Genomic DNA, 17,536 nt, shown 5'->3' on the forward strand with positions numbered 1-17,536 from the left:
AAGGGAAAGAAGCCTGCCACAGGGTTACATTGCACACTGCTCACCAGGAAAATATTCCTGGAGAATTTAAGTGGAGCGTGTTTGATCTGAGCCACTGGGATTTGCTAACTTTGAATTCTGTAGTGATATTTTTAGAACTGGTTTCCAAATGTGGAGCCACACTTTAATTTCTATGCAGGACTGAAATGCGGTGGCTGACCCTTGTAAATGCTTGAGCAGGTTTGGAAGAAGCACATCTGTGTCTAATGAATCTAATTAGAGATGAGAAACCTTAATTTCTACAGCCTGGGGTGTGGAGAAATGATTCTAACAGGCTATATGTTGATATGAGCGCTATATCTGCATGATGGAAAAAAGGGAGGCTGACTCAGGGGAACCTCTCCCTAATTTCTTCCAGTTTGAGGGGTGTGTACAAAAGCCTAGGTATTTTCACTCTTTAAATGTTGTTCAGCTCTCTGGAGGTAAATGCATTTTAAACAAGATTAAATGTGCAACAGTAAGTTATGGCCTGTTTTACTTGTGCATGGAAATATGGAGATGTGTTACAGATAATTCTTGAAGTGCAGATTCTACATCCATAACTCTAGTTTGGGTTTGGAAGGACAGAATGCTTATGTGATGGTGCTGTCCATCCATTTTCCCCGACATATGTTTTTGGTTGGCTGATACCAGCTGATTTTTAAACCTCTTTTCCAAAGAGCGTTAGAATCTTGTATTTCAGGTTCACTGAAAAACAGTTTTAGGGTAGAGGAGTGAGAGACCCAAACGAGTATCCTGCCATAGGAAGGAAAGACAGAGTTCAGGCAGCCTCTGTGCTAGGGCACCGGCCACAGACTGGGCAAACCCGCTGTAGCCTCTAAGGCACTGATTTCTGCTTCCTGACAGTGATATCCTAGGAAGGATATTAGAGAAAGCTGGCTTTTTGGGGCTGGGCAGAGGCAATTTAGAGGACAAAAGATGCATCTTTGAGAAACCAAGATTTACTATTTCTGTTGCTTAGGTAACAGCCTGTTATTTTCTTGTAAGAAAATCAGAAGGATTGATTTGTTTTATTTTTTTAGAAAAATATCTGGCTACAGAGCAGGGTCTTTCATGAGTCACCAGAGTGATAACCTGTAAAAGACAAGGCATTGTAACGAAAGGCAAATTTTGACCGTGCTGTAACGATGCTTGAAGCCTGAACTGAGTGAGACAGTTCAGTGTTTTCACAAAGGTCGTCTGAACATCACTTAACTTTCATCTTGTTTTGAGGCTATAGGCCTTTCCCTCCGTGTTTCAGCAGCTGTGTTCCTAGTTCTCTGATGCATCTCCTATTGTCCCCAGAAGCCCAATGTTCCTCTGTATGCTTTTTTCTTTAAACAATAAATTTTGGTTTCCTTGAGGGTGAAGATGAAAAAAATATCTAAGCAACAGATTAAATTGATCTGTGAAAGCCTCAGTTACAATAGTGCTGGTGTTTCACTCTCCCACACATGTAGGTTGAGTGGAAACTGTTGCTTGGGAGAAAATGTATTGGAAAAACCTGCACTAGTGTTTCAGATCCTTTAAATGAATTAGCTGTCCATCACATAATTACAGTCTTTGCATAGGAGTACAGCAGCTCAGGTCCTGCTGTGCAGAGTTCAATCTTTTGCTTACGCAGACTCCTTTCAAAAATCAGTCAGGGTAAAAATTCATTCTTATTTGCAGCTGTGGGCCAAGTCTAACAACTATAAAATGTCTTTGCACAAAGTCATCTGTCACCTCCTTTGCTAGTGTGTGTATGTCCCGTGGGAAGCTTGTGCCTTGGTGCCTGGATCTTGAGAGAGAGCGGTCCCTGCTCAGGCCCCACACTTGGAGTAGGCAAGGAAAGGTGCAACTATCAGCCAGCAGCCAAATTTGGAGCAAACCATCTGCTCCAGCACAGCAGTGTTGATGTAATGATCTCAATGTGTTTCATGCTCTGGGAACTTCATGCAAACATGCTTTCAGATGGTGGATGACAAGGAAGCCAGAAATGTTTCTGACCTACACTGCAGCTGTAAAAGCGGTAGCCAAAGTCAGGGATGGGTCAGCAGCTGGTAGAGGTGATAACACCACAACCAGAGAGTTGCAGTGTCACGCATGTGCCACTTCTACAGCAGCATGATAGATAAAGCTCTTGCTCAGCCACTTGCGAAGGAACGGCAGTTCACTGCACTGTATTTATCCCTGTGGAGACAAACTGTTGTCTCTGCACAGCTCAGAGTGTTTCTCAGCCCTCCTCTGCCATCAGGTTTCAGCTTTAAAGGTAGTTTTGCTAATTACTTCTTTCATTCAAATGAGAAAGGTAAGGTTTTGGGTTGTGTGGTTTTTTACTCATTATTTTAGATCTCAGATCAGTTCTCTCTAACACTGTGATGCAGCAAAGGCTCACCTGATGCTGTTCAGGTGGTGCTATGAAATAGATGTTGCATCTGTAAACCCTTGTCCTCCTGCCATTCCTCATTGCAGGTTGCTGTGTGCTGTGGGGCAACATCATCTAAGCTGGCTGAGGATGGCGGAAAAAGAGGAATGGGGATGTGATGCTTGAGAACAGATCCAGTTCTTTGTCCCAGAAACTCCTCTGTTTCCCCATACTCCAAGATCATACACCTGTCTGACCTTCAAGAAAGAAGCAAACTTGGGAAAACTTACAAACTGACTGCTGGTATAGGTAGAGTATATAGTTGTTCCAGAGGCCATATAAGGTTCAACAAATATACTGATATTTTAGATGTCATACAAAAAAAAAGGGGGGGGGGGACAGACAATGCATTCTTTGCTGTGGCTTCTGCTGGAATCGAAAGCTGTCAAGATTTCTGCTAAAATAGTCCTGTCCCCCATACACTGGAGTCCCATTTAGTCAGTGCCTGAAGAATAAGAAGGTGTCTGAATTGGATCTTCCAGTATGTTTTATTGCTGGAAAGGAGGAATGTTAGCTCTTTGAAGACGTTATTGATGAACAAGAGACTGTTTCCTCCATTTGTTTCCTCCTACCCGTTCTTGTACTGCTTTCAAATATCAGGTTAGCTTTTCCAGCAAGTATAGTCCTTCAGCTCCTGTTAGCAGTTCAGGACTCAGCTCCTGTTTCTTTTTACGCTAGCCTGCATAAGTGACTACTAATAAAATTTACAATTTAAACCAGGGCGTCTAGGTGAAAAGCTCTGTCATCCTTCATCAGTGCCTTACAACATTGTAGCACTAGGGTTAATCTTATGAAAGAAACTGGCAATTGGACAAGTCAATTTTTAATCTAATTGCCCTTGTATTTTGATAATCAGTTGAAGCCACTGACCCTTAAATGGGTCAGAACCTCCAAATCATTGTCTTCGGCAGTAAACACCTTGACACAATATCCAAACATAATGATAGACAAGTTTTGCACGCTCTTTGAATTATTAAAATCTGTATAATGCATTCACCTTCAGCTAATTAGATGTTTTTGTCTGAAACTTGTTAGAGCGAGAATGTTGTCATATGACGAGGAAGCAAAGTTAAATATTAGAGGCAAATCTCTTGGGGTTCTTCAAATCTGGTCATTCTCCAGTGCAGGGTTTCAAACTATTCTGATTGGCAAACTGAATATACTAGTCCTAAAAATGTTAATGAGCCTTTTGTAAATGAGTTTTAACTTGTTAATTAAGAATTCCTAGTTATGGTTGTGACCTACAGGGAAACATTTAATTGGCTGTTTTCCCTAGCTAGCTAAACATTTCCTAACTAGAAAAGAAGCATGTATGCTTACGGGATTTTCACGTGAAGCTTCTGCAGGGCAATTCTGTACTTCAGAGCAAGCAGTCACCTGGCTGCCTCAGTTTGCTCTTACCTTGGAGATGAATGCAGACAGTGTGAGGCAACAGAAAACTACTCTTCTTAGCCAGAAAATGAGGGAGGGGAGGGATGCACCTTCACGATTCCAGAGTAGGGTATGCTGTGAACAGGCAGTTAGCAGAGGTACAGTAGTCCAGAGAAGTGCAGCTAGGCATTTATAGCCACCAGGCTGTGTTTGGAAGAGAGATGGTCAGGTCATGAAAGATGAGGCTTGCCATCCTCCAGTGAGATGGGGGTGACGAGAGTGTGTGTGGAACTGAAACACTGGCAGCTTGAGCTGCCAAGTGGAAATGCCTCCATGTAATCCTGGCTAGCTTTCCAGAGTCCAAACCAATGTTCCTTGCTAGCTGCTAAAAATCCCGTTGAGTTACTGGATGCTGGGCTAAATTCCAGTTTTACTACAGGTAAATGCTCAGTAAGCCTTGGTTAGCTACTTTGGAGCGTACAACTGCAGCAGCAATGCAGCCACCTCGTAACAGTGGTACCCCTTGAACACAGGGGGCACAGCGGGAGCAAAGGTGCTGTGTGGGCAGGATCGTTGCCATCACTTTCAGTTATTTGGGATAGAGCTCTCCTGCTCTAAAGAATTCTTTAATACCTAGCATGGGCACACCTGCAATACCAAGGAAGATGTTTCTCTGAAAGTAATATAGAGCCTGTGTCCGATTATTTTGAAGATGATGATTTGTAACTGCACTGCAGCTTCCTTTTTAAATGATCAGTTGTGGTTGAAAACAGAAGCTTGACTTCAGCTCCATTTTGGCAGGTTTCAGTCAAAAATTTGGAAATCCAGTCACGTCTGTCTACAGGCACTACTGAGGTTTGTGAGAACTGTGTGTCTGCAATAAGTAGCGCTCTGTTTGTCTTCATCTAATTATCTATTAAATCTCCCACTGTTAAAACTATCTCGGCAAATTTGATGTGATTCTCTGATTGAAAGTAACTGCTGTAGCAGTGGCCACGTGGAAATGCCTAGGGTGATGTAGGTACGAAGGGTGAAGAACCCCTCTTTCTCCATTCCTGTATAAAACACTGAAATATTTTTTTTTTTTTTGAGGGAGCAGCCATGTGGCAGTTGTCAGTGTTGCACACCCCTGCACTGGCTCAGATGCACTGAAATGAGCAGAAACACTAAGGGAAAAAACAAATGTAAAATGGCTGCAGATTATGAGTGCAGGAGAACCTTTAAAGCAGACTCAGTTGGAAGAGTGAACAATATTCTGCTTATTAATGTAGATTGGAATTTCCTACTAGCTGAGAATAATGCAAAGGTCACTCACCAGCTGCAAGCAAACAGCATGTGGTTGATTCTAAAATTAGTTAGTCTCTAGCATTTCCATTTTCTCTTCTCTGCACTTGTTCTCTACCTTAGGCCTGGGAATCCTATTAAAGGTACTGTAGGCTTGGAAGAAAATTCACTCTTTCTTTTCCTCTGTAAGCATCTTTAAACTGTTGCAGTTGAGATAGTTAAGTGGCTTTGCCTGCCATTATGGCCAGGATGTTATGACCCTGAAACACTTTCCACGGGCTCTTAAACTGCATAGCATGACTTTGACTCTCAAATGGCTTCGAGTTGTCTTTTTATCCCTGTCCAGTGGAGTCTGCTAGCAAAACCGTGTTATCTGCAGCCATTTTACATTGATTATTTTTAAGGTTTTTTTTATCTCTTGGACTCAGAGAGAGAGAGAGAGAGAGAGAGAGAGAGAGAGAGAGAAGCTCAAGGAGAATCAGAATAACTCAAAATACCCTCAGTTTCCTTGCACTGATGAGCAGTACACCTTTTCTCTGCAGAATGTTACTGGGGAGGCTGGTTAGTCTCAAGCATATGTCACGGGTAGTGGATGACCAGCCAGTTGCTGTCCTGAGTATGTGTTGTGCATCCACACCAAAGGCAAGATCTGCGTTTCTCCTTTCTGTAGATGGATCTGGTGTCTCTGCTCACACCACTGGTGCCTGCTGTGATTAGAGTTGTGTTTAAAGCAGATCTGCACACAGCAAGGCATATTGGACGTAGCTTTTACTGCATTGCTAGTCATATGAAAACAAGAGGGTACCTTATAGCTGATGACATTCCTCTCATTTTCTGGAAGCCCCTGTCGTTAGCAAAATGTGATCTGGAACACCTCATATCCCAGCAGTGCAGTGGACATTGACCTTAGGTAGGGAGAGCTAACAGCACCTTTCCATGCAAAGCTCTCAGACATGTCTCCTTTTTCTGCAGCCTGCGCATCCTCTGTAGCCTCTGTAATGGGACAGGCAACAATATGTAATATGTTTGATAGCTTCTCTGATTCTCTTATTTGTGTTTAAACCTGGAATAATTCCAATTTTAATCTCTCGTTAAACATTCCTGAACAACAGCATCTGAGAATTTACAAATTACATGATTCTTAGGTTACTTCTTTTGGTTAGAGCTAATATTTTTTTTCAGGTTGCATGGTCAGATGTTTCCTTTCTTCTCTGTAATCAGAAATTTTTCTGTTTTAGGATTTGGGATTTCTCACTTTATAGGCATAATAATCAAATTAATGACTCCTGTCATCTCTCCAATATTCTGCATGTTTAAACACATCTCTTGGCTAGTCAGCCTAACAGGAATATAGGGCAGAAGAAATTAAATGTAAACATACTTCAGTGTTGACCATATAGAGGTGTCCATCTCTTTCTGTACTGAAAGAGTGAATATCATCATAGATGTTAAATTCACTCATCTCTTGCAATTTTGTTGCAACAGAGTGCTTGACAAAGCAGCGGAGGCCACAGAAACTCTGTTATGCTAATGTAAATCTCAAGCAATGCCCTTCGAGGAGAAGAATTGTCTTCAGATTTGCATGGTGGAGCGTGAGCAGAGTGTGGTCTGCAGCCTTGTACTGTATTTTAAGCATGGACCGTCTATGTATCCATCGTAGGTAACGAAACAGAAGACCCAGCTGTTAGGGACGTCCGCTTGCACAGAACATCCAAACGGCAGCAGCGAAAGGGAAGGAACCCCCCTGCCAACCCCTGTCCTCGTGCTCTAGTCTCACCAAGCCTTAGTGCAGCCTGAGCAGCATGACCTGCATATCGCTTGTCCAGCGTTGTATTCCCAGCGCCGCTGGCGTGCAGCTGGCTGGTGGCCGTGCGCGCGTCGGGGCAGCAAGGGGAGGGTGCCGGGTGTCAGCACAGCTTGCGGCGATGCAGTGCGAGGATTCTGCAGCCATGCAGACGTCCTTAGAAGAGGCAATGTCCAATCCTGTGTTTATGTTCCACTTCGTGTTTTTTTTTTTTTTTTTTTTTTTTTTTTTTTTTTTAAGTAGATGTCTGACCTCTTTTACATAGTTGTGGAATGTGGCCTTAAGGATGGGGTTATCTATGTACTATCTCTGTCACTCAGGATGCTTGTAGTAATGTGCAAACTGTGCTAACAGAGAGAGAGAGAGAGAGAGAGAGAGAGAGAGAGAGAGAGAGAGAGATGGTCTTTGAAAGAGTTGATGCGTAGTGCTTGTTTGGATATTCTGGAATGGCATTCATGGCCTTGTAATCTACTGAGAAAAAATAACCCATACTGGCACATGGCAGAAAATACAGCAGTCTGAACTGCTTGCTGCTCAGCACTGCTCCAGAACATCCAGTTTAAGGGCAGCAGTAGCAAAAGGTTAAGTCTGAAAATCCATAATGCTGAGCATAACTCATCCTCTCATTCAACCACCTATTTATGCCTCTCTCCCTTACCGTGGAACAACTGACCCTCTTGGCCCTTTTTACTTCAGGCTTCCATTCTCTCCGTCTTCCCTCGCATGGTTTTCATAATACTCCTCAAGGAGACAGGTGATTGAGAATCAATGAGATGATAAAAAACCTTTTGCATTTCAACTGCCAGTTCCTGTGCAGCCAAGGCAATAACCAAGAGTCATTACAGTGCAATAGTTACTTGGACTGAAAACCACAGACTTTCATAAAGGTGAAATTCTGCTATATAGGAGCCCCTATAAAAAACAGTTTATGAAACACACTTTGTACTGATCTCTTTCTTGATCTCACCAGACAAATAACTGCAAAGGAAAGCAGTTCTGGCCATCATCCAGGTTGGGGAACTTGCCATTCCTTACTAGGAATTCACTGGTAAGCATTTAACATGGAAGGGCTATGCGGCTCTTCAGGACAGCCTGCCTTGCCCCCTGAGCGCAGCAGGCTGCCGTCAGTCACTTCTCCAAGGAGAGACGGGATTGCTGCCAGCAGCACCGAAGGGTCCGGAGAGTTACAATTCCTGGGGCTGTGGAGTGGCTGCAGGAGCATCTCTAGGTGTTCAGCAGGTAGTAGCTCTGCCAGGTTATGTCAGGATGATGGCTATGAATGCGCAGCATTTGCGTATGCCCTGGAAATCTGCTGATTAAAAACCTGTTCCAGGGGAAGAGGGTGGATTTCCATCGTCACCCTGTGTTCAGTCACCTAGGAGTTGAATGCAGACTCTACTGGGCAGGCTCCTGTCCTATCCTTATTCCAACAGGAGAACGTTAAATTATGAACATTCAGATACTCTCTTGTCTCTCAGGTTTTTCCAGACTCCTCCTGCATAGTTTCTCTTTTCCCTTTTTCTTATTGTATCTGTGAATCACTCTGCAGCTTGTCATCGTTTATTTTTTTACAGCACACTGAAAGGTATAATAGGGAACTTACAAACATGGGTAGGGGGGAGCCAACTGAAATAGTAAAAGTTTCCAATTATAAAGTTAAAGCTGCCTTTCTAACCTATTTGGTTCTTTATTATGTCTTGAACAGCCTGGAAATGTACTTGGCTACAATTAAAATTCCAGATACAATAGGTGAATTGTAAATGTAGCCCATCCAGTGGAAAATTACACTATTAGCCTGGAGCAGTAGCACTAATCTTTACAGTTTACGGTGCTGCACAGCCTACACATCTAGTAATGTTCTGTGAGTCCATAAAGTTGAGAGGACAGTCTCTGAAAAGCAGAGTAGTTTAGTTTTTTTTTTTTTTTTTTTTAAATCATTATTATGTTTTCTTATATTTCTTTATTTTTTAACATTCCTAGGCTTTTCAACATTAGCCTGCTTTCAATGGAAAGTAATCTATCTCTGCCTTACCAAGATACATTAGGCAATGTTCCTGAAAGGGCTACATTTAATTAGTTTCAATCATAACTTTAGTACATGGAGGATGGAGAAAAAAGAATTACGTAGATTTCTCTACAGGGAAGAACAACAGTAATTGCAATTTGGAGTCTTTGTGTTCCACAGTAGTGCTTGGATCTTAATGTGACCTTTGCCTAATCAGAGCTGTGTGCTGATGGTCCAGGTTTGCAGTGTAGCTCTGTGCTATATCGAAAGGCTATACCGACTGTACTAATTAAAGGCTGTGGGGTACGTGTTCAGCCATCGCTGATTTGTGGCGGTGTTCCTGCTGAAAGAGTAGCAATGGCACAGATCAGCACAGGAAAAAAAAAATAATAACTGTAGCTACTGGGGAGTGGTTAGGGGTTGGGACCACATGAATCTAGGCTCAAAAGCACGTTGAACAATTCAGAGTATTCACTCTCTAGAGCTGCCATGTCCTAGCTCCTGATAAGAAGTCATCGCAGTGGCTAAGCCTGACATCTGGAGCCAGCAGTCTGTGTACAGCCCCTTCCTCATCCATTAACCGCACGGGGAGCCGAGGGTGTCTCAAATGCCACAGGAGGTGGTTTGAATAGGGTCTCCAGCCATTATGTTTAGCTGGCTTGGGCACAGGACGTTAAAAATAACATCTTGTCCTCCTTATAGTTTAGGATTTAATTAGATACCAATTTGCCATGGTTGCTAAAATAAACAGGAACAGGAGAGGAGTTTTCACTTTATGTGGCTAAAAAGAAGAGCTCAAGGTAAGCAGCCTTTCGACTGGCGAAAGGGATTGGAGATCGTCCTGCTTCGTTTCTCTTACTTTGGCCTCTATTTGCGAGTAACACGTAATATTCAAAGTCTTTAGCTCTGAATGAATCCACGGATTGTTTTGGAGGTGTTCTTAGACACAGATCGATAGCTTGATACGATTCTCAAATGATTGGTTACATGATATAATGTGTTAAATGAAATTGCCGGGATTATAAGATGTAGAAGACCACTGGTTGTGCTTTGAATTAGTGATGTGCTTTCCTGTTTTTCCTTGAGAAGGGAGACAAGTTTCAGTGGCATCTTTCTTACTTTTTTTTTTTTTTTAAGGATTCTCTTTGGCCATCTTCTGAAGCACACACTATTCCTTTAGATTTATATGTACTTTTTAATTTGTGGAGAACAGCTGTGGAATTGTTACTCCAAGAACACAAGCCATCTCTTAACAGATGGCTCTCGCACTGACTGGGACAAAAGCAGCCTCTTCCATCCTGCTTCAGCTTGTTTGTTGTTCTTAAATCCAGCTATCTTGACAGGGCTAGAATACATTTCTCCCGTTTTCATTGCGCTGCATGTATAGTGTTGCTGCTGTAATTCTGTATTTAAGTCTTGTCTCCCTCTTTTAATTTTTCTTTCAAAACTAGGGAACAAAAGTATTGGCTTTTTTTAAAATCACCTCTGGTAGAACATGCTCAATCAGAGAGATCTGAATGGAAATGTAAAACTCCTCCAGCTGGAAATTGTTTTACAAGGGATATATTGAACTTGGTTATGTCAAAGACGCTCATTTCTAAAACTTGAAACTTTCTTCCCTCCACTGCCTCAACTGAGGAAAGTTTTTATTTAAAAAGGCAAGAGGTTTGGGTCATGTAACATTTTGCATATGAAATGCCAGGCCTGCTCAGGTAACATTTAATCTCCTTTCTGAAGCAGGGATGAATCCTCACACTGGGTGCTGCAGTAGAATCCATTAATCAGCATGGCCCAAGCCCAACCCTGATGGCCTCGGGGGGGCAGATCCTGACTTTGAGAGCAAGTTGCTGCAGTAGGGGCTCCAGCAAAAATTACTGAGCTGCCTGCACATGCAGGGAGAGGCGCGAGCCCAGCCTCACTCCTTCCTCTGGGGGCGTGCAGCGGCTGCTCGTGCTGCCAGCGCTTGTCGGTGCCACCGCAAGTCTGAGGAGATGATCAGATGCTGGGGCAGCCTGCACTGCCAGAACAGCCATTTCCCTCCTCCTTCAAGGAAAAAGCAGTATGCCAGCCTGGGTCCCCGAGCTACCAGCTGAGCTTTGCTGTTTTACATGGTGAAAGAAATACAAAACATGTCACAAGCAAATGTCATGATTTGTGGGTGAGTAACTTGTCAGTCTAGCAGTTGGTTGCAGTTGAAGGAAGACGGCATTGCATCTGAAGGAAGAGACTCATCTGAGTAGCTGAGCGCTTTTTTCAAGTTGTCATCGATTGTTTTGTGTTCATCTGCGTCTGATTCATGCTTTCTGCGCAGATGTGGCTTGTTAGTGATTTTGCAAACTATACCTTTTACTGAGCTTCTCCAGGTAGAAGTCTCAAGGAGTCAAACTGACAGAAGAAACGGCATTGTTTTTACAGTGGCTAAATAAGAAACTTCGTTAGTTGGTTGTTACTGGGCTGGATTCTTCTCCCATAAGAAAATGCCTTTACCATGCTTGTTGTCTGTACTAGTGGTACCAAACTTATGCTATTTCTGGAGACCTTTGTGGATTGATGTTCTTCAGGAGAAGCCATACAGTACAGCAGTTACCAGATGTGGCAGGAACTGGAGACTTTAACTGGAGTTAAATTAAAGTGGAGGGAGAATGCAACTTCAGCATCTCTGTTCTTCCATGGCCATGCTGTTGCAATGTGTCTTGGCTGTGTATAAACCACAATACTCGCTCCTGTTCTACTTCGTAGGTTTTAATTCAGAGTTTAAAATGTGGTGTGTTAATGCAAATGGATACCCACAGGTGTGATGGAAATACAGAACAATTGAAATGTTTATGCAGGATGAGTGGGAACTTCTGAGTTTGAGGTGCTGGGCACGGTTGTAAATGAAGAGCTGTTTGCCATGGTGCCAATGTAATTAAGGTGCCACACGTTGTCTCTTTGTGCATGGGTCGTTGTCAGCACCTCACTATCATCATGGACATAGCTGTAGCAGGCAGCTGCCTGCATGATTTGCTTGATGTAAAAGGTGGAGCTAAGAACTGGCAACTCAAACTGCAGTTCAGACCATCCATACAGATGTTTTTGGAAACTTAAAAAGCAGTCACAAATTCTGAGAGTCCTACCCCATTATAGTTAAGGGAGTAGTTATAGCTGAAAAGCCCTTGAAGCAGTTGGAGTAAATGGCCCTAAACTGTACTGTTTGTGCAATTTAATATCTATTTCTGCTCAAAGCAATTCTGCAGGGACTTTGCATAGAGTAAGAGCAGAAAGAAATTATTCTGCTATGTTAAAGTCTATTAGCTCTCCTGCAAACAGGAAATAGTTCACAGCTTCTTGGTAACTCAGAAATGACTGAAGTGGGAAAATCAACTGAATTACATTTCTCTGTAAGCACAGGTGTACATTCAGTGTGGAGTACCTTGTTTTGCTTCAGAAGTTTGCAAATACTGCAGCAGCTCAGACATAAAAATCAGAGAGAGACAAGATAAATGTACACCAATTGTCCCATGATTACATGTATCACAGTCTTAATGTCATTGTTAGCATATAATATTTTCCTTGTGGCTGTACCAACTGGTTGAAATGCAGATTATGATTAAACTGTTGGGCCCAGCGGCATAGAAGAAGCACAGCCGTTGTTTCTGGTATTTTCTGGCTGTGACTATTTTCATTTGTGTCATATTCTGCTAGGCTTAGGCCAGCTCTTTTTGCTATCTTGGCTTCACCCCACATCACACCCCTCCATTAAGTCAGGGTTCTGCAGGCACTTTATACAAGCTCCTGTGATGGTGCCCAATTTCCAGCTATGACACTGATCCCATAACTTAGATTGAAAATGTTGCTTTGGAAAAAAAAGCAGTTATGAGGTAGATTTTTATTTCAATGCAATGATTGTAGGCAGAAAAGAGTTTAAATGGAAGTGTAATGAGTTCAGGGTAAATTGAAAGCCTCCAAGTTGTGATGCGTTAGGGCGTAGGTGGGTAGAGTGCTTGCTGTTTGTGGCAAGTGAGGTGGCTCACACGGGAACAATTATCTCAACAGGGGACCCTCTTCAAGACTGATGGGCTTCCAGCTATGGACGATGAGCTACTTAAGAATGAAAATAAAAGGTCTGGGAGTAAGGAGTGGGAGCTGGTAAGAGGAAAAGAGAGAATGTGAAGGAGCAGTAAAGAGCAAGAGAACCTAAAATCATGTCCTAAGATAGCTGTACTTAGCTTACAGGCTAATCGTTATGATTTGTGTCATCAGTACATTATGTGATTATACATCGTAAAGGGCCAGGACTCTGCTGCCTTTTCTGAAGGTCATTACAACACATTTAGGTGTCTTGTGTTTGTACAATATGAGCGTCAGCTTACATAGATCTGTATGCAGTGAAGTATGCTGAAGATATGCCCAAGGGTTAGGCTATATGTAGATGAGCTTTTTAAAAAGCGTATTTCATCTAAAGCATCAGAAGCTCTCTGAGCTATGGTGCTGGGGGCAGGGACCTAAAGAGACTGTTTTAATGTAGCTCTAATGTACATATTAGGTAGTGGTTAGAAAGACAGTTTATCTTTCAAGGTTTAAGCAGCGCTTTCTGAAATAGCCTTCAATTAACAGCTAATGACAAGTTTTCTTCAGTGCATCTTTTGTTATCTTGTATAGCCAGATAATGAGGATGATCATCTAGAGAGATTCAAATTTATCCTTTTTTATTTCACTGGAAGACTTCTGGATATTCAAGCCAGTAACGTTCCTGATTTGTGCCTCAATAAGTCAAGTGCCCAAGTTCAACTTAAATTTATCATGGCTTTCAAGATTTATACTTTCAGGTAGCATTATCCCATAGCATAGATGTTGCAAACCTTAAATTAATGCACAAAGCTGCTTCTACACTGTAAAAGACAAAACTAATAGGCAAGGAAAACAGTATCTCTTCCTCATATCTGTCATCTTAATGCTAGTGGCAATTAAAATATCTACAAAGGGCTATTTCAACTAAATATCTCATGTCCACTAGTATTTGAAAAGAGAATAATGAGCTGGAAGTGTTTCTGCGTCTACCTGCAGTGTTAAATGAAGATCGTGAAGACAAAGAGGTAGAACTAGACTCAAGGGACCTTTCTTACAAAAACTTTGTGTGAACCATCTCTCCTGTATTTGGATATATTTTCTAAGTCATCCTCATTAAACTAAAAGACTTCAGTGGTAAGGAGAGGTCTTTGTAATTCTCCCCCTAGCATTAATTCTACAGGCAACTTAAAACTTACATTGCGAGCCTTGTTACGATCCTGTTTATATGTTATGTTGACTCTGTGCTGGTCTCTGCTTTTTCGTAAGCACAGCACAAGAAATGGACACAAACATGACCTAGCCTCAGAATTTACCACTGAGAAGGGACGCGCGGGGAAGATGCAGAGGAAGGTCGTACACTGTTATTTGCTTTTTAAGATCAGGTGTCGGTCTTATCCTTTTAATTGTGAGCTCCTCATAGAGACGAGACTCACAAGGGGGGAAGAAATTGTCAGATGTGATGGATTCATAGAGACAGGATGCTTTACACTGATCAGGGATGTGTGACATAATTGAAACATTGGGGAGCTCTGTCCAATTTGCTCCTTTCTCATTATCATCCAAACCACTGTAAGTTCCTGAGAAAATTAACTGAGTGAAGAGCATGCAGCAGTTCATAAGGCAATTCTGGAAAAACATTGGGCTGGAAAAGAAAAGTGATAGGAAAAAGAAACAAGCCTGAACCCTCAACCCAGTCTTTAAAACGTTTGGGGAACAGTTCTGACCTATGAGACTTGATTTGTTTACACAATTTTATCCCTAGTATCAAATACATGCAGGAAGGGTTCATTTTTCAGCACTGTAATGTAGTCCTGGAACTGCAGCTCCTGACCACTTTCATCCCCTTACGGTGCAGTTCAAAGTATAGTATTGGTAGTTATTATTATCAATTGCATTCACTAGAAATGCATTTATGAAAATGCTTTTATTGGGGGTGGGGAAGAGGGGGTAGAACCCTGGAAGAGGACCCAACTTTGCCGCTTCTGTTGTACTGAGCAACTTCACTTTGGATCTCAGTTTTCCCAAATACAGAGTGGGAGCTAATGATTCAGGTCTCTCTTGCAAAACGCTTTGAAAGATGAAAAGGAAGATAGAAAAGCTGAGACAAGGAAAAGAACTTAGCATCGCTGCGGGGAACACAGTGAAGCCATCTGTGCAGTATGTCGACAGAGGCTAAAAGGCAAACAAAGGTTCAGGAAGATTTAAAATCCAGTAGAGAGTAGACAAAACAATGTGAAGCCGTTTTAGTTCAGCATTACGTTTCCTGGGACACTGGGTGTGTGATCACCCATCCTAAAAAGGATACTGCAGAATCAGGAAGAGTTTGGGAATTTGCAACAAGAAAGGAAAGGACAGTGAAAATACTGCATTTGTTCCTCCTTGAAGAAGCAAGTAAGAGGCATGCTAAAAGGAGGGGAAAAAAAGGAAATAGAAAAGTCCAGTGGATGTCCTGACTTCTACTCCAAAACACAAGATATTAAGAATGCTTGGGAAGACTGAAAGATGCAGATGGCAAAGCTGATTTGGTGGGGTGACAGAGAGGCTGGAATGAGAACCATTCCTGCAGCTTGGGGACCCACTGGCACACGGCACCATTTACCAGAACGAGAGAGTTAATGGATAAGGAGAATACTCAGATCTACATTAAAGTAAAAATAAACAATCTGGAAGGGATACAGACATTTATGTTTCAGCACTTCTGGCAGCCCTCAAATTATCAGGGCTTAAAAGGGAGCTTTCCTAAATACTGGGTCATCCTGAAAGAGATTTGTTGCCTCGTTTAGGGTGAATGAGCAGGCCTTCAGTAAGGTTGAGGTATCACTCTTTAGAGTGATAAGGCTGCTGGTCTAATTTGTTATGGTAGTTCCCTTGCTCTTATTTCAGTTAATGTTCCCACTCTCTTGGCTATCAACACAGAACAGCTGTATGTGCAGTGAGGCTGATACTGGCAGAAAATCTAAGTTACAAGGCAGTACACTAATAAATACCTGTACACCAGCTGGGGAAGAAGAAGCCTACTGGCTCCAGAAGGACACAGCACTAGCACACATGGGATGAAAAGATGTGTAAAAATTGTTAAAAGTTAAGCCTCCGAAAAGGCTTTACAGCCTGATTTGGACTTAATATCCTAGAAGTAGTGCATGGTCATGTAATTCAAGATTATTTTGCTGTTCAGTTGGACAGGATTCAGTTCACAAGCACCATACTTGTATTTTGCTGTAGCTTCATTGCTCCTGATGTGTGTCTAGGTCTCATTTGCTGTACACTCATCAAAATTCCATCTGCAGGCCAAGAAAATTTTGTGGGCTGCTCTGTAGGGTTTGGCACTAGGGATAGTGTTCAAGTACTCTACAAACTCTTTGGTTATCTCTGTAGCCCTCCTGCTAGGTGAGAGGATGACTGAGATCTCTCGTAAGAGCCTCCTAGCCCTCTCAAGATCCCTTCCAACAGTGTCTTATGTGATCATGTGGCTGGACTCATAAAGGGCATCATTTGGATTTTCAGTGCAACATACCTATCATTTGAGATTATACAATTTATATATACATACATATATATATATATATACACATACATACATATATATATATATATATATATATATATATATATATATATAATTTCTTCCTGGTTCATAGCTTTCTGCCCTTTTAAAGCACGGCTCCCACTGACTTTGCAGCAGTTGTGAGCGCTCAGCAAATCATACTCCAGGACTATGAGCCAGGAACCTGGCTCAGGAGGGAGACTTTAACAGTGACCCTTTGGGAGATATCTGGTTGAAGAGACTTAACACATTTCATGACCAAAGCAAAGGTCCCGGTTCTCTAAGACAGCCTTGAGTTGCATAACCAAGAGATCAGCTTTCCTCCTGTGCGCTTTACTCTGCTGTTCCCTGCATGACTTGCAACTTCTGCAAGAAATCAAGTACTTGGGCTTCTGTTACTTCATTGCACAACCCTGTTTCATCTCTGGCATAGATCTGTTCTGTCCCCCGAATTATCCAAGGAAAAGGAACTACAAGAGTGTGTCATTAAAGACTGTTCCATAGTGCATAGGTTGAAGGGGCTCAAATTAGACTGCAGTGGCTGTTTTTGAGAGCTGGGCTAACCAGCCCTGCTCATTCTTTCTAAGGTCAACTCACTGCTGTTTTAACAGAGGAAATGGGATAAAAACAAATTCTGTTGTGCCCTGGCACAGCAGCACTGACATAGCTCAGGGCAGAGTCTGAGAGCACTCAGCTCTGTGCTGCAAGCCTTAGTTAAGACCAGGCCCCAGAGACAGCTAGGTTCCTAAATCCCATCGATTTAGGATCAATCCCTGTTGATTGCAAGGGATCTCCTAGGAATTTCATGTCAAATAAGTTGGAGGCCAATTGCAGAAATAACAGCAATGGTAGGTTGTTGTCTTTTGTGTGTGTGAGCCCTGGAAGAACATGAAGATGCATGGTATCACAGATGTCTGCTGACATCTATGTCCCATAGTGCCTGCAGTCCCATATGCCTTTTTTTGGCCTATGTGTATATTTATAAAAATATAAAATATATAAATGTATGTGTGTATATTTTAGATCAGGCTGAGAGAATGTCCAGAGTAGAAA

At 42.2% G+C, this 17,536-nt stretch overlaps 1 protein-coding gene across 6 annotated transcripts in view; it reads left to right on the top strand.

The window, feature by feature from the left end:
- The window catches only part of FAM219A (family with sequence similarity 219 member A), a 97,322-nt gene that overhangs the window by 22,493 nt on the left and 57,293 nt on the right, over positions 1–17,536 (top strand). For 2 of the 6 annotated variants that reach the window (XR_009961119.1, XM_062599035.1), the window contains exon 1: positions 10,726–11,047. The exons of 1 other annotated variant lie outside the window; for it this stretch is intronic. Coding sequence is in view for 4 of the 5 variants with exons in the window: in XM_062599035.1 (XP_062455019.1) it covers positions 10,889–11,047 (159 nt within the window). In the remaining variant the exon portion in view is untranslated. Of the gene's footprint in view, positions 1–10,674; positions 11,048–17,536 lie in introns of those variants that run through there. 3 more of the 6 variants (XM_062599038.1, XM_062599033.1, XM_062599036.1) reach the window with 3 other exon arrangements.

Source organism: Rhea pennata, chromosome Z (genome assembly GCF_028389875.1).
Source record: "Rhea pennata isolate bPtePen1 chromosome Z, bPtePen1.pri, whole genome shotgun sequence".
In the NCBI taxonomy this organism is placed as follows: domain Eukaryota; kingdom Metazoa; phylum Chordata; class Aves; order Rheiformes; family Rheidae; genus Rhea; species Rhea pennata.